Consider the following 24,699-nt stretch of genomic DNA (forward strand, 5'->3'; position numbering starts at 1 on the left):
GTTGTAGAATCCATTTTGTTCCATCAATTGCCGAACTATCTCATTGGTAACCTTAAAAAGACAATTTGAGACATTAAAATAATTTATTCACTATACAGTTTTATATACGTATGCTATCAAAAATGATGAGTTTCAGAGTTAGAAAGGATGAAAATTTGGGGGTCAAATGCTAGCTCATGAAAACATACTGAAAATTAGTTGGATCTTGACTTGCAATCTTTCCATATCCTGTAACTTACCTGATCTCCCCATTCATTGATTACAGGCATATTTATATCATCAATAAATACAGTCATCTTCTTTCCTGCTGGAGGGCCATATGTTGAACCCATGCGTTTATCAATATAGCTCTCCATTGTCCGCTATGAAACAAAATAATCAACAGAAACATCTGTGAAAATATGAGCTGAAAGAGAATTGATCATAAAGAAATTCTTGGGAATATTTTCCATTAATATGAATTAGACAATAAAAACCCAAATGCTACATATGCCAGCAAAAACATAACTGAAGTGCTTGAATTATCTTTATAACTTCCTCAGCTCTAATTTGGAAATCTGCCTTAATTTAAGAGAAAAAAGAATTTCAGTTTATGTGAAATTAGTGTGCTTCTATCCTGATATTATACATTTATTTCTTATTTTTTCTCTTTTGATAACACTATAATTTCTATTATGTAAAGACCTTTAGTCTACTAGAGCTTTTCTATAATCAGTATTCAGTTAAACAGGGCAGATGGCCAGAAAGGCTTTAAGTCTGTATTCTGGGCAGCACATGCTTTCAAAGTCTGTTGGCCAGCTCTCTTAATTTAGCAGACTGCCAACTGGCTTGTACAGGCCAGCAAAGTTAAATGAGGTAGCTTTTGTGCTCAGGGGTCTAGAAACATATGCAAACTCCATCCCCACTACCCTCACTCTTATTCAAACATAAACTGGAATAGATAGCCATGTCCAAACTTAATCAAATGACATATAATCCACAGTTACTTAGAAAAGACTGCCCTAGAAACTAATATCAGAAGAATGGATAAAGAATTTCCAGTGCTCGGATTGTGTCATATAGTTGGACAGCTATTTGTATATTTTGGACAGGCGCTGCAGATAGACAACAAACAATTAGAGATCAGGAAGAATAGCATTTGGGAAACTATATAGCAACATTTTCCTTGTGAGATCACATTAAAATAATGGATTATAATTTATAAAGAATATAAAATTTTAAGTGTCTCAAATAATAATGGAAAAATCTTGATGAACAACATATTACCAATGATGTTATCAGAAAAGATACAATTCAGGAAATATACAAAATCAGAAAGTGGAATAGATTGATTATGTGGTGAGAATAGAGGAAAATAGACTGACAACATAGGTGCTTTGAGATATTAATAGAAATAGAAGATCTCTGGCCAATTAAGCAAATCCTCTAGAAATAATTTATGAGTAGTCATGATTTAAGAGAACAGGTATTAGAAAGAAAAGATAAACAGTTATTTCTGGAGCAAAAGCAAGTTCTCAAGTGCCCATTATATAGTGATTTCTCCAAATTCTGCTCTAGAACTATGAACAAAAATTCTCAGAAGTTTTCTCTAAAGGTTCTCTTAAAAATAGGCATGATTAATTCAACCCTTGTGTAAAATTAGAATTGTAATTTATTTTGAATTTCATGAATGAGTAGAGTTCAAGTGATATATGTGTTCATGTGTACATGATTTGATGTGATCTGCAAAAGTATAGACTTGCTGGTACAAGCTGCGTTAGTATTTAAATAAATATAAGTAGTGAGTGAGTAAATGTCAATGGAAATGCCCAGAAAGAAGGACAAACAATATTGCCTAATAATGTGTGGATAACAAAGACACATTTCTTGACCTCCAGGAATATGTAATCTTATCCGGGACTTCTGATTTCCCATATATAACCTCTACATCTATAGTGTGACTTAAGATTTTTAAATTATTTTATTTATGGTATATGGTTACAGAAGAAAGTAAAAAAAAATGTGAAGTTAAGGGAAAAAAACAGGAAAAAACTCATTTGAAGAACAAACAAATTAAAATTCAATATTATCCAGGAAGCCACCAATACTTATAAGAAAAGAATATTTTAAAGATTTATATGCCAGCTCTTGAAAATCATTTTGGTCATGACATTTAACTTGAAAGTATAAAAAATAGCTACCATTGTTTTTAATATATAATAATAATAACCTATTCAGATTGTTTTTACAGTATATTAAATTAAAAACAACTGCAAGATAAAAAATTCTGAATCATCAAAAATTCTCCTAATGGCAAAGGTCCTGCAGTCTAGACAATCATTCACTAGACAATCATTGCCACTGGGCAATGGCCATTAGAGTAAACTGCAATTCATAGTGCTCTGATATGTCTCCAACAAATTGGAGTCCATGAAACACTGATGCTTCTGCGTGCATGCACACATGTGAGTGTGCACACATGCACACACACACACAAACTGTATCCACTAAAGATGGGTATGAGAATAGCTGGGAGGCTACCACCCTAATTCCTAAACTATTACAACCTCACTCATTTTATCCTAATATCACACCAAAGGTTTCATGATAATGACAATAAAAAAACTACCGGGTTGTATTTTCCTGTTAAAGTCCACAAAAAGAAAAGATAATAAGTGGCTCCTGGGCCTTTACATTTTAAGTTTTTGTTGTCAACAAGAACCAGATATTTATCAAAGTATCCTTATTTTCTGGAAAGATATTGCAAAGAAAGTAAATTAGTAACATCTTCAACAAAAATAACCTCATGCATTTATATTCAATCCTGTTTATGAAAAGTACACACAAGAAGAGCTTAATAGGGTTTTTTGTTGACATGAAGAAAAACCTTAGGAAGTGGCAGGGAAGGAACAGCAAGAGCTCTGGTTTTAAATCAGAGGACCTAAGTTCAAATGCCATTACTGGTAATTATCACTTTTTTTGACCTTGGACAAGTCATTTTACTTCCCTAGGACTCAATTTTCTCATACAAAAAATAAAGGGAATTGAACCTCTTTCTAGCTCTTCTAGCTCTAGCTCTATGACTAGAACCTAATTGCTAGACTATAACTTAGAAATAACAAAACCTAACTTCACATTAATAACAAGACTCTATTCTGAAACATTCTTATAATATCCAAACTTTCTTGGAGTATATGTCGTCTCCCCCTAGTGAAGATAAATACTCTAATGGCAAATGCTTTGACTTTTGATTTAATTAAGGGTTTTCTAGATCTTCAAAAAGTTACTTAGGTATAAGCTTAGCATGCTGTTGGAATACTAAGAAAGTTGGGCTGACCAAAATGGAAGAGAGGGGAATATGCTTTGAAAAACTTGCAAATATATTTGTAGAGAAAAACTGGTATTTGATTTTTGAATTCACATAAATCAATGATAAAATATACAGGTTAGGCCAGATTAGAGTCTTTCATCCTGTGTATCCACAATCCACAAATCTCCCAAAGGATCTGTGAGCAGATTTCATGAGATCTATGAAATTTTTTTTCACTGGTCTCCAACTGAAATTTAATATATCCTTGAATTATTAATTTAAAAAATTTGAATCTGATAATGAATCCATGGACATTCCTAGACTATAAAAAAGAAAGAAATAAGGATGAGCATTTATTAAGTACCCACTATATGCTTAAGAACTGTGCTAAGTGCTATATAAATATCTCATTTGATGTTGAAACAGAAAAATAAACAAACAAAAGAATAAATAGTCTTAGATTCGATTATGTCTATGGTTTCTTTGAACTCTAAAAGTATTTTTAAGTTTCAAAGTTAGAATAAATTGATATAATAGTCATCAAAGAGCCACTACAGACTTTTTGGGTTAGATAGTCACACTTTGCAAAGTTAATTTGGGAGAGAGGCTCTGACCTAGGGGGAAAAATGTCAATTTTATTTTATTTTTTTTTTAGGTTTTTGGCAAGGCAAATGGGGTTAAGTGGCTTGCCCAAGGCCACACAGCTAGGTAATTATTAAATGTCTGAGACCGGATTTGAACCCAGGTACTCCTGACTCCAAGACCGGTGCTTTATACACTACGCCACCTAGCCGCCCCAAAAAGTCAATTTTAATAAGAAAATTAATCTGGCCATAGTGACAAGAAAAACTAGAGCAAGTAGAAATTAGAAGAGGAGATTGAAAGCTTATATAGTATAGCCTTAATATAAGTTAATGAAGGTGTGGTCTAAGATGTTGATTTTGGAAATGGAACAGAGATAGATATTAGAAACATTTCTAAAGAAGAATTTAAAAAATTGGTTATACAGGATGAAAGAGAAGGAAGAATCAAAGGTCATTCCTGGATTTGTCATCTAGAACACAAGGGGAATAGAGATATAAAAAAAGGAAAATAGTTGAGAAAGGAAGCAGGTTTCAACAGGAAAATTAGTGAATGTTATTGATGAAAGCTAATTTAGTCCATTACTACAACACTTTCCATTAAATTTTAGATATTCTGATTTTAAAGCAATAATGGCCTACCACCTGAAGATATAAATGCCTACATATGATCTCTTTGAATTTATATCAGCCCTGGGGCCTTTATGTTGTTCAAAGAAGTTTCTGACTTTTACTACAATTTAGAATTAGATGTTATTAACATTTATAATGACAGTTATAGTGAATTTTAAAATTTTAAATCACTTTACATGTACTACTACTTAAAGTCTTCTAACAATTCTATGAGGTACAGATATTATCCTCATTTCACGGATTAAAAATTTGAGATTCGAAGAGTGAAGATGACTTGCCCATAATCATGAATCTAATAAGTACCTGAACAGGAATTTCATTCAGGTCTTCTTGATTCATGGTTGAAGAGTTTTCTTGCCTATACCATGATGTCTTTAAAATTCCTTAGTTAAAGAATTTATCTGGAGTCTGTAATAAGAACTTTGACACCCCAGGATACCAACGCCAAGAAGTTTTAACGAAAGTGTTTGTCTAGTGCTCAAAGGTTGGGAAGCTGAAGATGGCATACAGTTAATAGGAAAGGTACAATCATCTGAGTATAATAAAAGAAAAAAATAAGCTATTTTTTCTAAATATATTCAGAAAATATTTGATTTTTTAAGTTTCAAATATAAATATGACCAAAAGAAAAGATACCTGGAACATCAAGGGAGTAGTTGCTGAAGAAAAGTTCAAACTTTTGACCATATGACTTTCAGCATTATATTTTGACATAAATCCTTTGATAATAACAGTTTTAGCTGTTCCTTGCTCTCCAATTAACAACACAGCCTAAAGATAGAAGCCAAATAAGCAGAGTAATATAATAAAAACTCTGAAAGAGAAATATTTTCTTTTTCATTGAAATAAAAATGTTTTTCCTCTCTATTTATGAAAAAATACATAAAGGTAAATGAAAAAGTATTACCCATTATTACTGGACTAAGATACAGTGAAACAATATATTATTTTAATATTACTTTAAATGTTAGCTGTCACAAGACAAATTAGACACCAATATGTTAAGAATCCACGTCTTCATTGACGTGACCACCATTTTACAACTTGATAGATGGTCTTCAAAAGTTACTGTGACCAATAAATTCATCATCTTCTGGAGAGCTTAGAGATCAGCCTTTCATAACAATGAGGCTAGTTCTCAGTTAAGAAAATCTGTTGCCTGGCCTGTTCTACCACCTCTCAGGCCATATGGGAGCTGTCTGAGCTTATTTTCTCTGGTTTAGCTTTTTTAATATCCCAAGGAACCTTCATGCTACAATGAGACATTGCAGTTAGGTTTCTATTATACCAACTAACCAAAAAGAAAGTCACAGAAATCATACCTTGCCTTGTTTAGCAAGTGTTTTAATTAGGAAGTCAGTTCTCACATTATCTACATTTGGTACCAAGATAGAGCCATATTCTGGAGTAAAGTCAGATGGATAAACATACTCTTCAACGCATGTGTTCCAGTGCATCCATTTGCCTGATTAGAAGAGAAAAAAATTAGTCTTCACAACTAAAATAAAAATATTTCACATGAAATATCACTTTTGCCTATTTAAAAATTGCTGTTTATCTTGACAATTTCTGAACAATGTACATAAAACAAATATCAGGAATTTCAAAAACTTATGTAACATAAAAGCTAAACCATAAATTGATTGAGAAGTTGGCCCAAATTTAGTCGAAGGAAGTATAAGGAAAATATAGTCTTAATAGAACTTTTACTTTTCAAGACAAAATTCTCCTTTAATTATATAAGAATCAGACATTAAAAGGTATTAAGTCTCAGTATGGCAAAATAATTTGTTAGTGGTCACACAGGTAGAAACTCCAAAAGTAGTCTTCTAAGTCCCAGAACAAAACTACTCACACACACACACACACACACACACACACACACACACACACACACACACAGAGAGAGAGAGAAATGCTTTTCTGGGAGAGTTTTAGTTATACCATTTTTATTTGTTTTTAAACAGCTAGGAAGATGCATGATGAACTAAATAGATGAATCTATAAGACACGAAAATATGCCTTTGACCCATATTCCTGTGGGTCCTTGAGGAAAGTCATTTAACCTTTGAGTACTCTAGACATCTATCTAAAAATAAAATAAATTACAGAGAATATGCCAATTAGCCTTGCTGGAGAAAGTTTCCTCACCATATTCAAAGTAACTTAAAAAGATTGATATGAGGGGACTTCTAGGTGTCACAATGGACACTGGCCCTGGAGTCAAAAGAAGCCGAGTTCAATTCCGACCTCAGACTTAATAATTACCTAACTGTGTGACCTTGGGCAAGTAACTTAACCCCTGCATAACCAAAAAAAAGATGGAGATGAATTAATATTTGATCTTTTTTGCATGAAAACTCATTTTTGAATTTATGACCAAAAATTTTAAATGACTCATATAACATTTGTTTCTGTAAATTCTATCATGTTATTATCATATTTGAATATGAGAGATGGACTGATAATATAGAGAGCAAACCTTGTAATTAGGAAGACTTGGACTCAAGTTCTATCTCTGACAAATCTTGGTTGTGTGACTCTTAAACTTTTAGTGCTCTATGCAGCTCTCTTTTAGGTAAAAAGAAGCTACTCATCTGTACTGATAGAGGAATTCTCCTTGACCAGAGGAATGTAAAATCAAGGAAATCAGAATTAGTCTTGATTCACTATCCCTATGAATATATAATCATACATACTAACCATCAGTAGTTACATAGTAATCAAACATGGTATCTTCATTTCCAGCTAAATGTGGCAAATCCAGTTTCAATGTTTCATGAGATCTCAGCCAGTTCTCCATTTTAGAACGATCCTCCAATTCCAATAATGCCCCAACACTCCACATCAGAGAGAAAACATATAATCTCTCCAGGTGTTCTGACGTGATATCCCCTCCCTGTTCCTGTAAAAAAAAAGAAGCCTTCTTTTAAATGTATAATTTTCTAACAAAATTATTGCATGGAGTTTCAATTAAAAACAATACAGACAGAAGAACAGATTTCTGTAGTAATAGATAAAAATCTAAAAGGATAATTTTCTACATATAAATTAAAAGGTATAATTTTTTCTCAATTATGCCATCATGCTGAGTTTAAAATGAATCTCCACATTAGCTTAAAAATCCAAATTGAAAACAGAAACTGTTGTTAAAAGTCATAGAGAGGATAAAGGTCAGACTAAATGTCCTCAAAGGTTCCATATACCATTAAATGTTACAACTCAAAATTATATTCTCATAAAGAAATATTTTTATAAATAACTAATAATTATAATAATGTATATGTAACATGTTTTTATAGATAGACACAATGGAATGTAAAATATTCCAAATTTAAATTTTAAAGTTAATTTTCCCTTTATTTCTAATAGAACAAGACATTTGATATGTTTCAAATATCATAATAATACTTCATTTATATAGTGGTGTCTAAATCTGGTAAAGTAAAACCATCACAAATCCTCTCTGATATAGGCTCACAAAGCCAGAAAAGGGGAGGTATGTCTGTGACTTGTTTGTTTTTTTAATTCAAAATTGGAATTGTTTTCAAATGTCATATAGTCCATTTTTTGTTTTGTTTTTGTTTTTGTTCTTGTTTTTTTAGTTTTTTTGCAAGGCAATGGGGTTAAGTGGCTTGCCCAAGGCCACACAGCTAGGTAATTATTAAGTGTTTGAAGCAGGATTTGAACTCAGGTACTCCTGACTCCAGGACCCATGCTCTACCACTGTGCCACCTAGCTGCCTCCAAATGCCATATAGTCTATTAAAGATCAATTCCACAGCTAAGAAAAATTCTTTTTTACACTTACCTTAGAGGGAATAAGACCCTTTAGCATATTAATACTTTGCATGATCACAAATGCCTCAAGCATCTCCATTTTGTATTCCAAACTCTGGATACTGAAGTGATACAGGTCAGAGAAAGACTCAGTATACAACTGACGAAGGATTGAAGCTTCTTGAGCAGAGCGTTTCTTCAAAAAACCCTATTAGTTCATAAAATAATCTACTGTAATATGTAATTTATATAAAAGAGAGAAATAGCAGACAATTATTTTTGAATAAAAGTTCATTTAAATACCACTTAAGCAAGTGTAAAGCACTTTTTCAGGGTCTGAGGGATCAAAAACTCAGGAATGCAACTCATAATTTCTATATATAAAGGAAAAAATAAGACTAGGAATTTAAGAAAATGTTCTTGAAGGAATAAGAAATGAATCAGGGAATTGAAGAAGACAACAGTGAAACTTGCCAGAATTAAATGTCTCCTATAAAATTTTAAATTAAATACAATAAAAAGAATTACTCATGGAAATGAATAATCTAAAATCTTGCAAGGTTAAAAGTTTACAAAAATTATATCTTTCAATAAAAATTAAATCACTTCACATGAAAATAAAACTTCTCTTAAGGGAATAAAATCATCTCATTCTTCACCTGAACATGAAGTCATATTAGATACTCTGAAGCAAGAGATCAAAAAGAATGTCTTAAAAGGAAAGAGCATTTGTTCATGAATTCATGAAACTACCATAATTCTATGCCCCCTACCAAAAGGGCAGGGGTTGGAAATTGCAACTTAAAGAAATTGCAATTTGCTTGCATAATTTGGTTGGTTACTTGAAGATTAATGCCTAAAACTAACTTGTATTCTTGAGTTTTCATCCAATCTCAAGGCAACTGCCTTGATTTCCTTCAGAAATAATGAGTTGTTTTTCTGTACATGTCTGATTTATTTCTCACGATTGCTCAGAGTGAATATTCAAATGTCAAGTTCAACTGCATCTATGTACCTTATGGATTTGGACATATCTTCCAAGGATATTCATCACAATTCATATGCCTGCCTGCTCTACAAGCCTCTAATCAATTTCTTCCCATAATTTATTCTCATAGCTCTCACAAAAATGTTAAAGACTTCCATCACTTTCTCCTGATATCTCCAGAGGGGGGTTATCAATAAAGTGAGGGATTCTATCAATAAAGCACCAGATAGTATATATCTGCTATCTTTAACCTTTGTTCTATGCTTAGCCCATTTTACTTTCCTTACATTTAGTTCCTTGATATCCTTTATTCTTGATCTTCTTTAAAATGCATCATTTGTTATGTTTCAACCTTCTCAGACTCACCATTTTCTTCATTACCATTTGTGGGGAATTAATTTTCAAGTGTTCAATGTGTAAGGGAGTAATTCTTTAAAGGAGTAGCCCTTAACCATTTAATTGTTTGGGTCCTAAGTCTGCTCTGAGAAAAATAGTTGCTGAGTTATCTACCTTAACAGTTCAAGGGTATCATACCTAGGTCTTCTCAGAGTTCTAAGGGAAGCACTTACTGAAATTATATGACCTATATCTCTGAGAGAGTCAATGTTTATCTGAATTTAACAAGACCTAGACTATGAAGGGAGTGGAGAATACAACATGCTTCAGTGGTTTATAAGTGAAAAAATCAGATAATCTTTACAATAATAACTTAGGAAATATTGTGATTTTGGGACAAATATAATTTACCGTATCTTAAATAAAGAATGATGATTTAGTTAACCACAAGTAAGATGGAATCATTTAGAGAGGTAGACAATATAAGGACAAAGGAGGGAAAGAGAGAGAGGATAGGAAGAAAGAAACTGGAAGGGGGAAGAAAGAGAAGAGACAGAATATACTTATATCTCTATTATGAGTTGTTGTTGAGAAGACAGGAGATACTTTTCTGCATTGTCACTAGTTGTTGCTGATAAGTAGAAAAGGAAATGATGAATTCTTTAAAAGTGTAAATAAAGTAGAAGATATTTTTTTCAACTTAAAGGAAAAATCATCTCCTTTTGCTAAAAATATGTACTTCTACTTTAGCTGAAAACATCAACTTTTTTTTGGCTCAAGCAACATGCTCTTTATGATATTACTCCAGTAAAGCTTAGATTACCTAAATTTAACAGTACAAACATCTGTTCAAAGATGTTCAAAGATCTGTTCTAGAATTGTTTTACTCTCAGCAGATTGAATTTCTTCCCACATGTCCCTCATTGGTTGGTTTTTTTAAAGTATATGTTCATTCTCCCCTAAAGATAAGTGCATTAGTGGGAGAGTGTGACTCAGGTTTATACGTGAACTTTAACACATTTATTTTCCTGCAATCTAATATAGTTGCTAATCTAATGTTCTTCTTTTTTTCTCTCTTTGTACTGTACACTTCCAGTTGTATTTCTCCTTTAACTACAATCAAATTATGAAGGTAGAATTCAAAAATGATAGTTCTCCTTTCCTTGAGCAGAACTTCCTTTTTTGCAGAGGTTTGAAGTAGACTAGGCTATTTCATATTCTGTCAGACTTGCTTTTCTAAATTCTTTATTGTGATACATTACGGCTCTCTGGATATGGAATGAGAGAGGACAGAGACCAATTAGACAGACAGACAGATAGATGGGCAAATTGACAGATGGACAAAGTGACGGATGGATGATCATATGTATAAAGGAAAAATATCAATAATTATATTTAACCTTTATATGTAATTTCAATTTTTCTTCAGTTTGTTACTTTCCTTCTATTTTTTTTTAGGTTTTTGCAAGGCAATGGGGTTAAGTGACTTGCCCAAAGCCACACATCTTGGTAATTATTAAGTATCTGAGGTCAAATTTGAACAGGTCCTCCTGACTCCAGGGCCAGTGCTCCATTCACTGTGCCCCACTATTTTTTTATCCTTAAATATACTAAAAATTATTTTATACAGTTTAAGTCTCCTATTATCATTTTAATACTTCTTCCCACACCATGAGTAGATACTGTTCATAATCTAATATTACCGCCCTTAACAGGAGTTTCTGAGGATGCTTGTATCCTAAACTAGTATTGTCTTTGGCTACCACCTTGCACTACTTGTCAAGTAACTCAAATGTTTGCTGAAAAACATTTCATTTAAGGGTTTGAAGAAGTTCAAAGAATTTATCATTTCATCTACTGAAATCAGTGTTGTTTAAGTAGCTACATTTATTTTTTATTGTGGGCTTTTTTTAGTTTTTACAAGGCAATGAGTTAAGTTACAATTTGAACTCAGGTACTCCTGATTCTAGGCCCAGTGCTCTATCCACTGTGCCACCCAGTTGCCCCTTCAGTAGGTCTTTTTGCAAATATTTATGAGCACTATAATATAATAAAGATAATTTTTCACTAAAATAATGTTCTCTATTGCCTTTAGGTATATCACAAATTTAACTGTTACCTCTTTTTGATCCTCCAAGTCATCCTGTGAGCCATTTACTTTATACTAAATGTAACACAGGTACCTCCTACCTTTGATGAATCAAAGTTCTATACCTAGATGAGGAGTGGGATAGAGTTGGCAAGAGTAGGAGAGGTTTGCTCTCTTACAGTTTGAGAGTCTATTTGAGAGTTCGCTTCAGCTTTTGCAGTTGCTTTCAGGTGTTTTTGGTTTCTCTTAGAGAGAGGAGATGGAAAATGAAAATTGCGCTTCAGGTTACTGAAGGAAAAGACTCTGAGAAGAAGCAGTATAAGAGGAACTGGTAGTTTCCATTATTACCCTGTCCCCATTTTCTTACATTAGAGACTTCAGGAAAATCCTTAGAACTCTCCCTCTCTTGGTTGAGCTGAGTTACTGGCACATTGTACATTTATCTTATTTATACATAAATCATGATTTTCCCCATTCAGTTTTCAATAGATTATGGGTAAGCTTAAAAAATTAAAGGGGAATTTTGGGGGGAGGCTTTGATAAAACCACAGACAACATGCAAAGGCCAGCACATGACATAACCTGTGACCAAATACTTAACCCAAATCTTAAAATAAAGCACTGAAAACATACCATAAAAGAAAAAAAAATTAGACTTCTTCTCTGGTATGAGGGTAGGATCAAAAAATGTTATTCAGATTTTCCACATCATGGGACTGCAGCACCCCTAACCCCACAATAATGAAGGAATACTGCAAATGCTTAATAAAGGTTTAGTTCACTGAATGGGATTCCTGCTACTCTATTACTATCATTGCATAAGTGGAAGGGTGATTCACAGGACTGAGAACCATTTTGCACTTTCCTATTGTTAATGGGTATCCATGTTCATAGAGTTTATCACTAAATGGATAACCTAGTGAGTAATCTTTTTTGCTAACCTAAAATGGTCTATGAGTCTGAAAAGTGAATATAATTTTAATTTTGTTGATGCACCATGTGTTTAGGGCATAGAGGTATAACAATTTCCTGATATAACAAACTAATATTCCATACCTAAACATGGTTGGTGGTTTATAAGTGGTTTAAAATTTTTGGTAGAATCAAAAATTTTTAGGGTTTTTTTTTTGGCAAGGCATTAGGTTTAAGTGTCCAAGGTCACACAGCTAGCTAATTATTAAGTGTCTGAGACTATATTTGAAGTCAGGTTCTCCTGACTCCTGGACTGGTTTTCTATTCACTGCACTATCTAGCTGCCCCTAGAATCAATATTCTTTTGATAAAGGCTCCCTATCAAATTATCCTCCAATTTAGAAGTAATAGATCATGAGTTCTGTCTTGGATTTCCCTATATCCTTCCCAGTATACAAATATGTATGATGAAGTCTTTAGGAGATTTAGTGGCTTATTTAGTCTTTTGATCACCACATTGTAATATTTTAGTTCTCATTTTTCCCTCCATCCAAGCAATATTTTAACTTTGTGGACCTAAATCCTTGAGAAATGCCTTTAAATGTTATTTTTATGAAACACATTATTAGTGAAAAGGAGTAAAAGAAAAATTAAATTTCTGGAAATTATAAATTCTTAACATTTTTGACAGAATAGATTTCTGATAGTTGAATTGCATAAACAATAAAAATATAATCTGTAAAATGTATGACTGTATAGCAAGTATTCTAACTTACATCTGATTCTACAGTAATTTTTAGAGTAAATGTCAAATTTTACCATGCATGAAAACTGTAATCAAAATTTACCAAATGAAATAAATTGAAGTAAGAGTATGTTTTACCCTCAATCAAATAGGATGTGACTAATAACTGATACTTATAAAAATAAAATTGAAGATTAGAAAATCTTAAGGAAATGGTAAATGACTAAAACTCATAAAATACAGTAACAAAATATAAAATACAATCTTTAATCACACAGTAAAACTACTAGTTCACAGAAATAATAAGAGAATCTATAAGTTCCCCTACTAAAATGCTTATTAAATTGTAAATTCTGTAAGGGTACAGACTGTCATTTCTTAAATATTTTAATTCCAGAACATATACTTGAATACTTAGCACATAGCAGACACAAATAACTTTTGTGAATTTGGATTGACCAGACTGATATAGCAGAAATTGTCATGGGAAGCTCGCATGTTATGTTTATTTATAAATGTTTATTCCAGTGCATTCAAGACACTGTGAACTTTAACAAATCAACTAAATTTTATTTGGAGAATCAATAGAAAAATAAGAATCTACTCAAAGAGAATGTTTATTAATTATAAATGTTTCATTCCATACCTCAAGAATAGGACTCCAATTGAGGACAGAGGAACTCATGAAAACCATACCATTCCTTGACACTGTAGCAGGAGAAGCATTGTCAATATTATGAGGTTCAAAAACTATTTTGCAGTTGGGAGCCATAGGGATACGATCTCCATTTGCAAGTGTTAAAGTTTTGTTATCATCCAAAACTGAATTCAAGTTCTCAATCCAGATTGCATCAACAGGGCCATCAAGAACTATCCAGATGTGTTCTCCTACAATAGCCACATCACCCAGAAAAGTTTATGTAGATTTATGTGTATATATATATATATATATATGCATGCAAATACACACATATATTCAAGCACATACATATACACATATGTATACATGCATATGCATGTGTGTCTATATTTATATGTTACACATATATGTAAGCAGTTTCTAAGAGAAAATTTTTTTACTCTATTTTATCAGATATGTTAGGAGGCTCACTCTTCATGAACATGTATCAAAATCCTAAAAAGAAATTGATTTAGTGTTATTACTAGGATGCCATATGGGAATTCTATTATTTGAGTATATAACTTGGCATTGATGGGAAACTGTGCTGAAATTCCAAACTATTGGACTTTGATGATCATCATTTAACAACAAGGTTTCTAGCAATAATTCTCCCATTAAAACTGAGAAATAGTATTCAAGTGTAAAATAAAATTTAAATAAAATACTCTGTTAACCCATTTAACCAGCTATTCAACTGTAAAAAAATTGACATGCCATCATATACGAGTTTTATAAGAGAGGACAAATAACAAGTTCATAGGTTTTTTACAAAGAAGAAAATTATTTATAAACAGTAATAAAGTTACCAATCATAGAAGATTGTTGCAAGAATTTATGACTAGAGGTTGAGTAACCTCACAAAGACCCTTTTCAATTCAATTCACCTGTCCTGTATCAACTGATAGTTGTCATCTAAATCATTTACTTGTCAGAGATTTCTGTCCTGGGGCCCTAATAGAATAGGTAATTAGATGTGAGTGTATCAGTTCAGTTTTTCAAGCATTTTCTAAAGATGTTTTCTACAGAATGGCAGCAAATTTCATTTATTAAAGCATCACATTTCAAAAATGTCATATCTGTGCCTTTTATTAGGCCAAAACCAAAATCCAATAAAAGAAAATAAAGGAATACAGGAAATAAGGAAATAAAAGGGGGAGGGAACCATGTCCTTTACAATTATATTTTCTTACAAATTACCCTATCTTTTTTTTTTGGCAAGGCAATGGGGTTAAGTGACTTGCCCAAGGTCACAGAGCTAGGTTAATTAAGTGATGGAGGTTGGATTTGAACTGAGGTCCTTCTGAATCCAGTGCTGGTGTTCTATTCACTGCTGCACCTGGCTGCCCAAAGTAACACTCTTTTCTGTGACTCTTCTTTAAGCCATGAACCTTGTGATGCCTGAATGAAAATGCACTCTATACTGAAGTAATGAACTTATTTTTAATGTAATTTTGTCGAAGAGAAAGTATTCTCATTTTAATTTCCTCTTCTTTCAAATTCTTCTTCTATGAAAGCTTTCTTTGACCCTCCAAGCTGAAATTAATCTCTCCTTTAAATATGTAAACATCATGCTCTGGGACCTCACTGTTGTTGCCCTTTTAACATTCAGCATTGTGACAGTTTTTTGTGTAGAGTCAAGCCAGGAGTGTGCAAGAGTCAGTTTGAAAATACAAATATTAAAAATTAGGTCTAGATGTATTATTTCATTGATTGTCTAAACTTAAGAATGAAATGGTATTGCATTATTTCTAAGAAAGCATTAATAATGAAAATAAAGCTTAAAAATATATCATGCATATTTTTTTTCAGAGAACTGGTTGTTAATTTACCAGCTCATCTGCGTCTTAACCTTCACCACTCCCATAGGATTATGAGCTCAGGTAGGAACAATGTTATTAATCTTAATATCTCCCTCAACAACAGCATGGGCACTGAATAAATGCTTACTGATTTAATTCAATATTGCAAAGAAATTAAATGAGGAAATTAACAATCCTACATTCAAAAATTACACACCTGATGAATAAGAAAATGTCAATTTTATAGAACCACAAATTCTTAATCTTTGTTAAAATGTTAATGCTGAGTAAACTCCTTGGAATCAGAAACTGTTTCCTTACTCTCATTGCTACTAGCAATGTGAAATCTTAATAAATCTGCTGAATTGAATTGGTTTGAAACAGGGTTTTTTATTAGAAGTATTTTTTTTAAATTTTTGTTTTGTACTCTTTTCTTTACCTTTCTTTGCTCTCAAAGTTTTTCTCCAAAGAGTGGAGAAAATCCCATCTGTCCAGTCATTTGTGGCTACGTCAAGACGACCAAACATCTGGGGAGCAGTGATAGCTTTAGGATTCATCCTCATTTCACGATGCGGCTTTCCACAGTCTAGAAATGATAAATCCAAATAATCACTATCTAAAATCTTCCAAAAATATATTGTTTTACACCTAATTTACATATAGCATTATTTATGGACGCATCTGTATTGTCAACTATGTTGATTGTGATGAAGTATCATCAGAGAGTGAAAGAATAAAAGCAGAAATTCTCTGAAAGCTGAATGTGTACAATACAAACACACATATATGCACAGAAACATATATATGTATATACATACATATAACATATGTATAACATGTGTATGTGGGTAGCCATCAATACTCCATGGACTATGCTCATTTTATTCATCTTCTGAGAAGCAAAAGGGCTATGCTATAGAGGGTTAATAAAGGACATCATGCTAAAATTTATGAAAGTACTAATATAATATGGAAGTTCTTTAAGCTTCACAGTTCAAAAGGCTTTTGGTTTATGATGTACTTGATTAAATTTTGTGCGTGGAATACCACCCAGAAGATGCTTTATTCTGCACATTATCAACTCTGATTTTCTGGGACGTGTTCTTACTCACCTTGGAAAAGACAGGCTAAACTAATGTTGCATGCATCACAGGACTTTCCCTTATGGTCAATTACAGGCTATATATATATATATATATATATATATATATATATATATATATATATATATTTATTTATTAGCATCATTTAACCTTTAAAATTAAATCTTCAATTTACTGGACTTTTCTGAATGACTTTCCAGGAAATACTTGTGTTTAATCAGTAACAAAGAGATCAAGATGCTTTAAGACTTAAAAATCATTAGAAAAACTCAGAATACAATTTTATATATAAAATGGCCATATATATGCAAGCATGAACATTAAGAAAGGGGTTATATTGGAGTCCATGAAAATTTGTTCAACACTTTCTCTCTAAAAATCTCATAAAAATATGCAGGTTAGTAATCAATACTATTTTATTACCCTGAACTTCAATTTGATGGCCATATTTTATTCTTTGCAATGAATAGAATCCACAAAACTGTCAAAACTTTTACTATTGATTTTTTAAACTCTCTTTCCAGGAGAATAGGAAAATATTAAAAATGAACACAGTATATATATAGTATGCTGGTTGTCAAAAGCAGTCTCCTCCCTACTTTCACTTTTGGAATGTCACAATAATTGATAGTTAACAACTGTGTCCTCAGCTCCTCCCCTTCTTGGTTATATACTGGTTAGTAGTTCTTTGCTTCTAGCTGTTTGGATAGGGAAGTTGATAGAGGAACCCGAAACTGATCCTTACACATCTAGTTCTTGTTAGTATTGGACTATTCTACAGTTGTTCACAGGATCCATTAGGAACCTGTCTATTATAAATGTCAAGAAATATTTATTCAATACTATGGCCCGTAAGAAGGAAGATGAAGCTTTTAATTTAACATGTCTCAGATGCACCTTCTTCTAAACTACCTTTATCCTGTAAGATCTTCCATTATGTTTCTAAGGAAGTTAAACCAAGATGACACATAAATACGTTCTCTGGCAACCATTTAAAAAGACTTCTGTTCTAGGTGCTAATTTGTTAGCCAAGAGTTATGATTACTTAGCCAGTAATAGAATCTTTTTTTTTGGATGCTAAATTTAAAACTCTGGAAGAAATTTTATCTAAATTAGTTCTTTTGGTTGATCTGACTGTTCTTAAGTCAAAGAATATTTAGTACCATGAATATATGAGCATATGAAGAATAGAATCGCAAACTAGAAAGAATATACCTTTCATTCAATACTTCTCTGAAGACTAATTGTTGGAGAAAATATTTTGCTCAAGGACTATTCAAAGTTGAAATTTTGAAATATTATTTTAATATAGGTAAGATTATATCCTTCTGTAGCAAACACTTTCAGATTATCCTTCTAATTCTCATTCCTTTAACTACTTCCAACTCAAGATTGCATGGATAAAGTAAAAGAAGTTGGAGAGGGAGCTGTTTCTAATAGTAAAGCTCATGGACTCTCTTTAGATGTATTCCCATGATTCCCTGAACAGACTTAATACATCTTTTAAGAAATATATTTGCAAAGGATAAGAACGGTGGACATGAAACATTCTTCCATAAAGTCGGGGCATACTCTCCCACAAGAACATTCAGAGTCAGGGGGAAAGGGGGATCAACCTTAGAGAACACATATGACAAAGGAGTAACTCACACTGATTTCTGGCAGTATTTTGCCCAATCTTCATGACCTTCCCTTGTGGAATACATCACTCTCTGCTAAGTTCTAAGGATGGGTGTTCTTACAGAGTCCCAGAGCTACCTGACTTAGTATATGTAATTTGTCCCCAGCTCCCAATGCTAACACTAAAATCAGTCACTGCTGTTCTGGGGACATTAGTGATCAGTGTGATTGAAGGTTCAAATCTTCCACTTTTTAGAATTAACCAACACATTTTCTAGTCAAGAAGGAAAAGACAGTCTATCCACAAACCAAGAAATTCTCTCTCTGCAACTTGGCTAGAGATGGCCCAACACTGATCAGACCTCCTATTGGAATGATAGATTCTGAAATGAATCATTGTTTTATCTAAGACCTATAGAACATACCTGGTTCTATTATCTAACCAGCTTTTATCTAACCAGCTATTATCTAACCTCCTTTTTTTTTCTTTTTCTGTAGTTTTCCTCACTGTTCACTCCCTTAACTCTACAATCAGGTCTCTATCTCCTTTACTGAAACTACTCTCTGAGTAAGATAAACCTGTCAGAAGTATACTCCAGGATAACAAAACTTAGAAGACACAATTAAGATTTTGTAATCAGAAACAATTATAATTAATATCTGATTAGTTTCCTACTTGCATTTATTATAGTGGCTACCATATAGTTACCTTTTCTCACAGATAACATAGCTATGACAGGTAAGATTCTTTTCAAATTATATCCAGTCTACTTCCCAACAGAAACTTTCCCAACAACACATTTGAAGTGTTCTGGGAATTTTGTCTCATTATCCTGAATCTCTTATGTCTGAAACACTTTCCATTATGTCTCTTCTCCACCCTAATTTCCACTCAATTGAATTTGTCCTGAAAGGTATAGGTTACCCCTAGCCGTGTTCTTGGACACTTGTCTTAGGTGCCAAAATTTCTAGTTGTGTCTCATCACAAGTCACCATTAAACTCCTTATTTCTTAGAGCAAAAGTCTTTTATTACTTCTTTTCTTATTTTATCTCAACAAACCTTCAAATTAATTTTGCTCTCATCCTTCTAGAAACCTTGGCCTTAAAAACTTATAATTTCTTTTCCTACCTGTTTCTTTTGTTTCCTTCACTCTGTTTTCTTCATTATTCTGATTCTTTTGGGATAATATTTTTCAAGGTCCTGTGCTTAACAACCTCCTTTTCTTTCTTTCCATTTTCCCTCACCAATCTCACTGGCTCTATAGTTTCAACTGTTATTCCTAATTACTTCACAAATCAGCGAATTTGTCTAATCTTTGCATCTCATTCAGTCATTTACAAATAACAAATGCTTAGTAAATATAAAAGATAAAGTTAAAACCCAGGACTCCTAGAATCCAGTTGGGACCTTGACTTTTTTTAATGGTCTAAGTACAAATGGCTCATACATATGAATAGGAATTGCTTCTGTCAGAGCCTTGCCTTCCCTTGTCATTTATCTGCTAACAAAGCCTTAAATCCAGAACTTCATGGGAGCTACCCAGCTACTAGAATCTTTACCTACCTTCCCTCCTCCCCTCTAGATTCAAAGAATCTCAATCAACCATGTATCTGAGAAACTGGACCTCCAGTATGGGGCCTCCAGTAAGAATTACTTAAGATAACTTACAACTCAAATATTCCCCCTACCTGTCATTGATTTCATTAAGGTGTAGATGCAGGTTGTTTTCCCTGCTCCACTAGGTCCCAAGGTCATCATCCCATGCCTCACCCTCTGGGTTTCATACAGTTGGATAATTTTCAGTTTCCAAGGAGGATGATTAATTAAACCAGCTTCTTCAACCTAAAACCATAATCAAATAACAAAATCATTTCAGTTTAATTCAAGATTCCAATTTGTAAAATCAGGCTTAATATATACTCAAAAACAAAAAACTTAAAAATTATTGGGATTTTTCAATTTATAATAATACAGGCTTTTCAATGACTTGTTGCAACAACAAAAAACCAAAGGGAAGCATAATAATGCCCACTGATGATTGAATTACATTATCTTTCATTGAGTCTATATCAAGATAATAATTTAAAGATAAAAATTGAAATTATAACAAGATAGATTTTTATATTCTTCACTAACTCTTGACTATTACTCATTTTGTTTCCTGGTTCTCATCCATCTTTACCCATTTGTGACAGTTATTTTTATAATATACAAATCTGGTGGTGTCACTCCTACTAAATTAACTAGTGACTCCTTATTACCTCTAAAATCAAATACTGAGTTTACTTGTTGACATTTAAAGTACTTTATAAGCTTGTCCTAAACTAGGATTGCAGTCTTATTGCACCTTATTCTCTTTAACACAGTTCAATCAAACTGTCCTTCTTAGTGTTTCTCATGCATGGCTTGTACTATGTAAACTCTAGGCCTGGAATAAACATTCTCTCCTGACTTCTCCTTTGGATCCTTAATTCCTTTAAGTCTCAGCTCAAAGGCTACCTTCTTCATAAAGCCTATTCATTCTAAGAGGTGCTAATAGCTTCCCTTTTAAAGTATCTTCTCTTTACTTTAGATATAATTTGTATATAATGAAATGTAACACTAGTTGTTATAGCACCCAAACTCCTTATAGACAGAATCCAAGGGCTCCAAGAGTTCCTGTCATAGAGCAGGAACTTAAATACTTGTTAATTTCTTAGTTGATCAATATATTACAAATATTAATAAGCAAATTCGATAAAAACAGTTGTAAATTTGAAATTCCTGATTTTATAATAGATATGTGGAAGATATAATAACACAAATTAACACATTAATAAAACAAAATAATAAAATAATACAAAATATTATATTAATGATAATTATAAATCATATCATATCAAAATATATGAGCTAAAGCCAAATCAGTACAGAATGGAAAAGTGCAAAACACATGCCAAAAACAAAGAGAATAGTGAATGTTTACAGTTTAAAATTAGTTTTTTCTTCAAAAATATAAAGAAATAGCAATCATTAATAGAAAATTACCAAAATGAAAAATGGGCTATCTAGCAATAAAACAAAAAAGAATAGAATTAATTTTATTTTGAAAGGTCAAAACAATTGATAAATCATTAACAAATGTAATAAGAAAAAAAACAGGGGGGAAAAATTCATTATCCAAACCAAACTTGGGAGGAAAGCAAATGAAAATTAATTGAGACGGCAAAAAGAAATATTTTAGAGATTATAACACGTAGTCATATGTCCAAAAATGAGACTATTTTAAATGTTTAATATTTTTACAAATATAGAAAATGCATTTGAATAAAAACCAGAAATACAAAAATCAAAAGGAATAATTGACGAAGTCATTAATTGAGTTGTTGTATAAATCTAGATCTAGGACTAGATAGATTCACAAGTAAATTCTATATAAAATTTTAAAAAAACTATTATATGTCCTTTCGAAATTGCTTTCAAAATGAAGACAAGTAGCTCTTTAAATAACTTTCTATGGAACTAGACCCAAACCAAATAAATAAGATTGGAAAAGATAATTTTTACAAAGTCAATGCTTGACTAATATGATAAAAAAGGAAAATTATAAATGTTGGAAAGGATGTGGGAAAATTGAGGCTCTAATGGTGGAGTTGTAAACGGATTAAATCATCCTGAAGAGTAATTTGGAACTATGCTCAAAGGTCAATCAAACTCTGCAGACCCTTTGATCCAGCAATACCACTACTAGGTCAGTATCCCAAAGAGATCATAAAAAAGGGGAAAAGACATATATGTACAAAACATATTTATAGCAGTTCTTTTTGTGATAGGAAAGACTTAGAAATTGAGGGAATTCTCATCAATTAGGAATGGTTGAACAAGATGTGGTGTATGAATGTAATGGAATACTATTGTATAAGAAATCCTAAACAGATTTCAGAAAAACCTGGAAAGACTTGTAAAAACTGATGCAAAAGATAATGAACAGAACCAGGAAAACAATGTATACAGTATCTGTGGCACAGTGTGATGATCAACTGCGAATGACTCTTCACAGTAACACAATGATCCAAGAAAAATTCAAAGAACTCACAAAAGAAAATGCTATCCATATCCAGATAAGAATTGATGAATGCTAAGTGCACATCAAAGTATATTTTTCAATTACTTTATTCTTTCTCATGATTTTTTTTTTCATTTTGCTATGCTTCCTCTAACACAACTGAGACTAATAGGGAAAGATGTTTTACAAGATACCACATGTATAGTCTATATTAAACTGCCTACCATTTTTGGGAGAGGGAAGAAGAGATTAGGGAGGAGAAGAATTTAAAACTCAAAATCTTGTAAAATTTAATGGAAAAATGTTCACAATATTTTCCCAGTGATATTTATGACTATGAATTATAAAATAACACAGACTCCAAAGAATTAAAATGTCAGTCAACAAAAAGGAAGGTGGATGAAGGTTGGTAATAAACTATCACCAATAAAGAATTATGTAGGACAAGAGGCCACGTAGGCATGACCAAAACCAAAAAATGAGCTAGCATGGAAACCTTACAACGCAGAGACATAGAAGAAGGCCTCTCAGTAATTAGGCTAGAGCATTAAGGGGAGAACATGGACAAGAATCAGAGAGAAGACAAAAAGAATGAAGGGGCTGCTCTCAGGGCCACTAATGCTTCAATGCATATTGCATTGGTGGATATAATGCTAGCCTGGAGTCAGGAAGGCTGATCATGAGTTCAAATCGGACCTCACTTACTAGCTAGGTAAGTTACTCAATGCTATTTGCCTCACTTTGTCATTTGTAAAATGACCTGGTGAAGAAAATGGCAAGTCACTTCAGTATCTTTGCAACAAATAAATAAATAAATAAATAAATAAACCCAAATGTTTCATGAATGAAACAATTCAACACCAACAAATTAGTCAAGAAGAGATATAAAATCATTATACCCAGACATCTCATTATTCAGACTACTATCCAAAAATATTATTAACAAAAGGAAAAATGTATACCTCTATCCAATTTTTTAAAAATCTTAGCAGGACTATTTTTAATTTAAAATAAATTAGACAGGGCGGCTAGGTGGCACTTTGGATAAGGCACGGCCCTGGAATCAGGAGTACCTGGGTTAAAATATGGTCTCAGACACTTAATAATTACCTAGCTGTGTGGCCTTGGGCAAGCCACTTAACCCCATTTGCCTTGCAAATAAATAAATAAATAAATAAATGCACAACTATCAACCTATGTGTCCAACAATTAGAGAATATTTGAAAAATTTATGGTACAAGAATGTAACAGAATATTATTTCACCATAAGAAAGGAAAAATGTTAAAAAGAAAGAAATATGAGAAAATACATGAAGTGATTAAAGGTAAGGAAGACAGAAGCTAAAGAATAACACATAAACTAATGAGATCTATGTAAATACCTCCCTGATGTCATAGTCTTTTTCAAAAATGAAGGACCAATAACAACAACAATGGAAACAAAAATTGCTAAACATTCAAAAAGAGGGTGTAGAAACAAACAGGATGATTTTGTTATTATCTTATAAAAATTAATATGCACATAAAAATCTATAACAAATGATTTCCATACATAACCACTTACCTTTTTTCCCCCACTTTTAAAATAAAAAAAGTAAAGACTGGATGTCAGAATCAAGACTCAATATGTAAGGTAAGAGAGTAAAAAAGGCAAAGGAAAAATACTTTTAACACCATTGGACTGCTCAAACCACTTTGCTCTTTCCAAACTAAGGAAGTTTCTTTGTTTTCTTCCCTCAAGATTGGCAAGACCAGTGACTGTGCACTAACACATGATCAATCAGGAAATGAAATGTGGACTGATTATTTCCCCCTCTGGAAAAGGATAAGGAAAATCCCTAATGAGAGGAATATTGATATCATAGATGCTTAATTTCACTTATAAGAATAATAACACTGATAGAATAATTTTGAGTTTTCTATATACTACACTTACTTTTCTGCATCTGGTGTTCATCTCTGAGGTAAAGAAGCATTGAAGTAAAATGACTAGAAAGGTGGTGCCAAACTCAGGTAAATACAGATCCCTTCAGTCTGAATACTGACTCAGAAAACCACAAATTAATATTATCTATGCTATATTGCATATTTATTTT

General features: G+C 32.4%; 1 protein-coding gene across 1 annotated transcript in view; it reads right to left on the reverse strand.

The window, feature by feature from the left end:
* The window catches only part of DNAH5 (dynein axonemal heavy chain 5), a 302,769-nt gene that overhangs the window by 129,330 nt on the left and 148,740 nt on the right, over positions 1–24,699 (reverse strand). The window contains exons 41-48 of the mRNA XM_074202020.1: positions 20,247–20,400; positions 16,273–16,419; positions 13,999–14,240; positions 8,314–8,490; positions 7,207–7,408; positions 5,826–5,968; positions 5,140–5,274; positions 240–362 (exon numbers count right to left, since the gene is read on the reverse strand). Coding sequence (XP_074058121.1) covers positions 240–362; positions 5,140–5,274; positions 5,826–5,968; positions 7,207–7,408; positions 8,314–8,490; positions 13,999–14,240; positions 16,273–16,419; positions 20,247–20,400 — 1,323 coding nt within the window. The remainder of the gene's footprint in view (positions 1–239; positions 363–5,139; positions 5,275–5,825; positions 5,969–7,206; positions 7,409–8,313; positions 8,491–13,998; positions 14,241–16,272; positions 16,420–20,246; positions 20,401–24,699) is intronic.

Source organism: Macrotis lagotis, chromosome X, assembly GCF_037893015.1.
Source record: "Macrotis lagotis isolate mMagLag1 chromosome X, bilby.v1.9.chrom.fasta, whole genome shotgun sequence".
NCBI lineage: Eukaryota > Metazoa > Chordata > Mammalia > Peramelemorphia > Peramelidae > Macrotis > Macrotis lagotis.